Source organism: Montipora foliosa, chromosome 2, assembly GCF_036669935.1.
Source record: "Montipora foliosa isolate CH-2021 chromosome 2, ASM3666993v2, whole genome shotgun sequence".
In the NCBI taxonomy this organism is placed as follows: domain Eukaryota; kingdom Metazoa; phylum Cnidaria; class Anthozoa; order Scleractinia; family Acroporidae; genus Montipora; species Montipora foliosa.
The window spans coordinates 52062022-52069521 of record NC_090870.1 but is presented as its reverse complement, the minus strand read 5'-3'; the positions used below and the strand labels follow the sequence as shown (position 1 = coordinate 52069521).

At 40.7% G+C, this 7500-nt stretch overlaps 1 protein-coding gene across 1 annotated transcript in view; it reads right to left on the bottom strand.

Moving 5' to 3' along the window:
* Window positions 1–7500, bottom strand: part of LOC137993515 (complement C3-like) — a 71895-nt gene that overhangs the window by 31600 nt on the left and 32795 nt on the right. The window contains exons 20-23 of the mRNA XM_068839426.1: window positions 7145–7198; window positions 6278–6415; window positions 3460–3589; window positions 573–801 (exon numbers count right to left, since the gene is read on the bottom strand). Coding sequence (XP_068695527.1) covers window positions 573–801; window positions 3460–3589; window positions 6278–6415; window positions 7145–7198 — 551 coding nt within the window. The remainder of the gene's footprint in view (window positions 1–572; window positions 802–3459; window positions 3590–6277; window positions 6416–7144; window positions 7199–7500) is intronic.

The window sequence follows — 7500 nt, the reverse complement described above, 5'->3', positions numbered from 1 at the left end:
CAAAATCTCTAACGATCTGCGATATTCAAGAATTATTTTCCTACCAGTTAATTAATGGCCTTTGTTGGGCCTGGCCAAAGAGGAAATGTTTGGCGTTTAAACAACATCAAACATTATTCGGTGACTAACCATTTTACCGTTTGCCCATCTTGTTGGTGCTGTTTAATCGTGTTTGGTCGTGTTTGATAGAATTTGAAGGCCATCAAACGTTCGATCGAACAACTTAAAACATTTTTTTTGTTCTCGTGTTTGATGGGCGAAGTTTTGTTCGTTTGGCCAGCCGTATCAAACATGTGTGGCGCGTGCATGCGTACCAGGCTTGCTCGGCCGCTTGTATCCTCGTGTTTTTTACTATTTGTGATCCATAGTTCTTTGCTTGTGGAGTTTGATCTGAGTTACATCAAGCATGTTTTAACCGTTTGGCCACTCACTTCAACATCAGCATGTTTGTTCACCAAACAATGTTTGATCTTCTTTAAATGCCAAACAACAACGCCAAAAAAAAAAACTAAAAAGAAAACTATTACTTTACAAGAAATGGATCAAAATTCCGAACGAGAATTACTGCTTACCCGCCCCTCAAAATCATGATAATTAAAGACTGTTGCAAGCACAGCAACTTGTTCTCCTCTTTTGACAGAATACGGAATTCGGAGCGAGACGAAAAACTTGCGAGATCCAACAATTCGAAGGGGCGTGGCTAATCCCAGACCTGTTTTGTTATTGATGGCTACCGCCTGCATTATCCAAGTGGTTATAGTGTCGGGTACTGTTACAGCCATTTGCATAAATCCTTCCGAACTGCAAAAAAAGTTAGGTGAATTAATAAGGTTTAACTATGAAAAACTGCGATGAAACATGTCTGAACATATTAAAAAATACCGAGAACTTTGTTAAAAACTTTGTTTAGAAACGACGACGTTTCGACGTTAGCTAAACGTCATTGTCATGCCAAATTAATTTAAAAATTGCAATCTATAAATACTAAAACAACAATAGTAGATAAAAAGCCTGTATAGTGAAAGAAAGGATCAATGAAAATGAAATAAAAAGTTAGGCACGTATGGAGTCCGTCTGGATATTCGAATCAGGCTTGAAACTCTCAATGAGGAGTATTTCGTAGACTAAGCAATGAAATTTGTTCTGGCAGTTTCTTAAGGCTTAAATTGGAATTCTTTCAAAACTGATCTTTACAACCGTGAGCTTGCAAATAATGTTGACCAATTGCCGAATTAATAAGCATTAATGAAAATATAGTGCAACAAAGAATGCCCACAGATTAGTTGCAGGCATAATAAAGCGAAATATTTCCATTCTGACCACTACTGTATTATTTCATTTTGGTTTTTGGCTTTACTGCTTTCCCGAGGGATCAGGGATGGTGTAGTGGTGAGAGCACTCGCCTCCCACTAATGTGGCGCGAGTTCGATTCACAGACTCGGCTTCAAAAGTGTGTTAAGTTTGTTAGTTCTTTACTCTTCTTCTCCGGTATGTTCCTCCGGTTTTCCCCTCAAAAATCAACCTAAGACTTGATATGCCCCATCGCTAAATACAATTGACACTTCAGGAAAGTTCATAAAAGTCTGTTTACGAGCCAAGTGGCCCATCAGAGCCGGAGCTTATCCCGGTTTCTGTCGCATGAAGCGAAAAGGAGTATTTTTACTCCCCCCTGGATGGAATGCCAGTCCATCACAGGGCTACCGCCAGCATTTCGCCGGTACCCATTTATACACCTGGGTGGAGAGAGGCACCGTGGGAGTAAAGTGTCTTGCCCAAGAAAACAACACTCCTTTGGGGTTCTCCATTGACGAGTAAAATCGTCTGGCGTTAGACAGAGTAAAATCTATAAGTCTCAGTGGCCCTTACAGGAGTGAAAGGGTTAAGTGACGAAACTGTGCTGCTTCTGTCTCCGTTGTGTATTTTTTTGACCCCATTGTCAATCTCAAGGCCAAGCAAGCGAGCCGTTGTAACAGCTACGTGGCTTGATTGGACAACGGAGTACGCTTGGAACAAATTCAGTAATCCAAATAGTAATAGTTGAGAGAAGGTTGGCCACAACATCTCTGTCCCACAGTTCATTCTATTCTTTGCTGCTTCTGTTTTTATTTGCAGATGTTTCAGTAAAAACTGAAACTTATGCATTCTAGTTTTATACCTCCCCACCCCACCCCTGCTGTTAACGTCAAAGAAGCTGAAGTGGCTTACACATGTGACAAACGCGTGCGATAGAACGATTTTCATATGACCTTGAAAAATAAACGTAAAAACAGAATGTAATCAAAAATGCAAAACATATAATTGGCTTGTCGAGCAAAAACAAACGAGCGCGAATCTTCATTGCCTTAGCGAACGTGGATGCAAACAACGTCATCTCTCCATGGAACTTTCTGGAAAATTTCGCTTTGACGTCATTTCAAATGCAGTAATGTGATTGGGCAATCGAACTGTTTACTGCCCATACTAGGGAAATTTACTAGGGGTTTCCTTGGCGGGAACATTGGCGGGAATAAGGAAATCTTGCCAAACATTGGTCCGTGAAACAAACTGCAACCACTATTTCAAGGTCATACGAAAGTCGCTGTAAGACGAGTTTGAAGTAAGATTGCAAACAAAGTGCCTCTAGAGCGAAGTATTACGAAGTACGAAGTACCTCACTAACAAGTCTTTACAGCTTTTCTCCTTCAAAAAAAAAATTCATTTACTTGCACTATGAATTTTACGAAAGATAGAAGAGATCCTCGCACTCAACTTCTTCTTCGCTATAAATTTTACAAATACGAAGTTTTACAACAAGAAATCAAAAAGAGGACCCAAGATAATTTCAAGACTAAAGATAAACTAGTTGGGTGACCAATGCGCTTGCGCCGTAACGTTTCTTTCTTCGGTTGACTGACAAGTATGCATCAAGTATTTCAAGTATGTAGTTCCTTTTCTAAGGGGGTATTTACATGAGACCGGGACGAACTCAGACCAGTATGAGGTCGTATCGGCCTCCATATATTTCTTTTTATGCGTTTACATGAGACCGGCCGGACAATGAACTCAGAACTCTCGTACCGGTCTGAGTTTGCACCGATCTCAAGTAAATGATAACAAATCTAAGACCGGATCCAGAAATTTCAAGCTTGCATGCTTTTAGGTCAGCCATATATTGATTAGACAAAACATTCCATTTCATCCCGAAACCAGGCACCAAGCATGTCGTCCCGGTTTCAAGTAGACGACTACAAATATTTCATACAAATACCATATAAATACCCCCTTAAATGCCTTCCACACAGTAGCTTTTTCTCGCGCCCATTCACACTTGCTTTGTGTGTCCGTCATTTAGATTGCTTGTGAGAGGGCTGAAAAGCCGACTAAAAAGTAATTGTACTTGTATGACCATGCGCGACCAATTTTACCGACAAAGCTTCTATGTGAGAAAAAAAATATGATCACTTTAAAGAAATGCCTTACCCCACAACTTCTTCAGTGTAGATCCAGGTTTCTGGAAAGAAAGATCTGATCTGCGTTTGAGCAATGATCTCTTCATCACCCAAATCATCAATAGCGTCTGCGCTTCGCCCAAGGACTTGGAGAGCCGCGTCTAAAATAATGAAATCAAATGAATTGTCAGCGAAAGGGCCCCCTAAAACAGGACCGGTAAGCAGTCAACTTCTTTGGAGTATCTAGGTGTTGAGAAAAAACAAGATAAAATATTAAATCCCTAATTTGTTATGATGTCCCAGGTCTTACGTTTTAAGGACGTTCGCGCGAAAATTTTTCAACATTGATTTTTTTTCTGAAACTTTTACCACTGCAAGATAATGAGTTAGTTATGTCAGAAATGTAAAAAAAATGGGGGGTCACCGACTTCGTTTTGGAGAGAACATGCCCAGAAAAACACCCAAAATGTGACAAAATCGGGCTTCGTTAGCGAATAAGGCCAGTGTCTGTAAACCCAAAAAGGTGAAATCTTCTCTGCCAAATATTGTTTAAGTGGACTTATTAAGTGAATTTAGTCAACTGGTGAGGTTCCTTAAAGATCAAGTTCGCATTTAGCGACCACAGTTTCACGCGTCTTGCAGCCGCAAGATGGCAGGATTTGATGCCCCATGAGCAGAAAGCTTAAAATTTTTTTAACTTCCCACATTGATTTTTTGTTCATTTTTGGACAACGTGGAGATAATTGTAAATAAAATCCGTTTCTGGAAAGAAAAATAGGGGTCACCGAACGTCCAAGAGCATTAAATCCAGGCAAAGCTATAGCAATGGCCTTTTGCCCTATCGTTTCTCATTTTATTACTTAGCGCGCGCGCTCGTGTATGACGTGGCGTGTGCATTTGCGTGCGCAGTAAGGATGCGCAGAAACAATTGGCGCGAACGTCCTTAAGGAGGCTCGAAAGAGTTTTCATCTGAGCGAGCGCGCGTAAGCCACACACGCAATTCGTAAGCTGCTTGCGTCAGCTCATGATTTAAATGGGTCACCAGAGATAAACAAATACCGCTAATTTCGCTTACCTTTCTCCAATTCGTATATACATGGCATATAAATAGACATCTCCTATTCATGAAAACTACGAAAATTCTACTTAGACGGTTTAATAGTTACTTAAATCCGTTTGTGTAGACCTGTAGCTCCACTCGCGCGCGGACTCGAATGAGCGGGTGACGCATGCGCAAATGCTGATCTTGAAACCCCCTAATTTTTCCTGATTTTGCAACTTTACTCGTTTATATCTCTGCTTCTGGACGGTGAATTTTTTTCATTCTTTGCATGTTAGCTTAGATTAATTTAAACCGTTTGTCCTTCAAATTTAAAAAAATTCTGTAAAAAACTTATTTTTCTGAAAAACTGACCTACAGATTTTGTTGAATTTTAAATATTTTAGAGAGTATTTCTAACATTATCTGGTAACGATGAATGGGAAAATGTCACCGTCCCGTTTCTTCAAAAAGGACCACATATGTTGATTTTAAGGCTCAAAGAAATGCCTAATATCGTTGCCATGGTAACATTATTTTGGAGGAAAACATGATGTGAGAAATCTACGATAGGTACTTAATACCCTGGCCAAATTTCGTCTTGATATGATTGCCCTAACTGTATCTAAGGACAGAATATGTTTATTTGTTTGAAAAAAGGAGAAACTATTTCGAGCCTCCTTAAGTGGCCTTTGCCCGTAAGCATTGCCATTATCGTGACTTACTAAATTATCCTTTTAGGAAATGGCGGAATAAGTGCTTTTCGACTGGAGTCAGCGTGGGCCGGAAGGGAAAGTATTTGGCTCGAGGTCATGGATTACGGACCCAGCGCCATGAACTGAGTATTCTATCATATGACCAGCAAGCGTTTGGTTCTTTTTTCTACAGTGTTTCACGGACCGAAGAGCTGCTTGAAAGAGTAAAATGAAGCCGCAAAGTCCAGAAGATGAAGAATGATTGCAAACATTTGAGCAAGAGCCGATACAACGCAAATTTGAATATTCAGTAGTGTGGATTGCCTCTATGTACATATCTGTATCTACATAGTAAATGAAAGATGACATGTTACTGAAAAAAATGTGGTAAAATATTGTAGTTACTACTAATTTGAATTCAAATACTAGAAGAGTAACGAAAAAATAGCGGAAGAGGCTGTAAATACTAAACTGAAAGGAACATTGATGGGAGAGTGTGAGCTGGTGAATTTTATGGTAGGGTGAATGCTGTTGAGATAAGCGATGAAAATTGTAAGGTTCTCGAGTCTTTCACTCCAGATCATAACAATGTCATCGATGTATCTTAACTTGACCAAGTATAGGGTAGACATGGGGCATTCCTAAAGCATTTTTACTGAGGCAGGAGTAGGATTGTGATTGTAATGTTGCGATGACCTGGGCACCTGAGGGAAAGAGGAAGAAGGGTAGGACGAAAACAAAAGGGAAGAGGACAATAGAGAAGGAGAAAGAAAATGCTAAATGGGGGTTTTGGGATAAGGTGCGAGTCGCAGCGGCCGTCAGGGCAAGGTTGAGAGGCATTGTGGAGGCCCTACGTGTCACTAGGTTTTCCGGTTTTTGACGGCAATGAACTTTTTATGCTTTCATTGGAAAGTGATTTACATTCTTTTTTTTCACCGGTTCATTATCTGAATTGCTCATCCAGATAATAGAACTCAATTTCGCTGTGTTCACTCATTCACCCATTTTATCTGTCCGGGCCTTTTCACGTACCCTGCGATGCGATCCTATAGCACTGCCTTAGCTGGGCCGTACGAGGTCACATGATAATAGCTGTAACCTGTGTGTCCGCTTACCTTCTAAACCGTGTTTTTCCGTACAACATTCCCAAGCTTTTCTCCTGCATATTGTGCTAAGCCCTCTATTGGTGTCTAGAAACTGTTTCACACACGTCTCGTTACCGATGTTTCGACCAAACTCACAGCACACTTCATCTGCAATATAGATTAATTAAATCAGGACCGTTGATGTTTAAATTAACGATTAAATTGTTCAACATGCTACAGTTCGTGCGTCGAATTGTTCTACAACAGAGAATATGAGATAACATGGCGAATCCTTTGCTCTTGATAATTACTTGAAATCTATTTTTAGATCGCGCCCGTGCGACAACGCTGAACCACTTTCGATGTTAATGTTGCCATGTTAATGAGTAAAATGCATGATATAGTCAACTGCTCGCCCAACTTTATACAGGAGGAAAATATGTTGGGCCCCAACCCCTGTTTGGAGTGAGATGAGATTAGCGAAGTACTCTCCGCCATGTACAATGTACAAGCCATGTATTTCAGTTAACATTTAGTAAACAAAAACAGCTACCACATGATATAATATTTCCTAAGAGGTGGCCACTAGGCTCGATTTTCAGCCGTGTTGGGAGTTAACATCCTCCTCCCAACGAACGGCTGGATCACCGATAGCACTCGTCGTAATTGTATTTGTATTCAGCCAATTGCATTTTGTACTTGGCAGGCAGGCTACTTTCTGATTGATAGAAAATGCAATTGACTGGACCAGTGATCCAGCCGTGGTGTGCGCAGAGGAACGAAGGCGCACAAAACGGCTGGTCAATCGAGCCAAGGTGGCCACTGGATCAATAACATTTAAATAATGTACATTCAATCTTGGGTGCGGTCCAACCGAAAAGTGAATTGCAGTTATACCATCGTCATCTATGCTTCTCTTCTTCCTGAAGTTCTGCGCATCGCATCCAATATCTGAGAATTGAAAGAAAAACTGGCCTATCGCAGATATAATGGAAACAAGAACGGAAGAATGTGATTTTATTTATTTAAAGAACTATCTCGGTTTGAAGGACGAAAATGGCGTTTTCGCGGAAGCATCTGAGCTGGGTCCTACGGATTTATTTTTTGGGGATTGGGGATGCCCTCATATCCCCCTTAAGGTGGGTTGACCCCCGGTACTCGCTTTCCTCCCGTTGAAAATACGCGCCCACCCTCCTTGGAGAAAAAACTGCTACATTGACAGAAACAAAGTCAAGGAAATTCCGACGAAAATA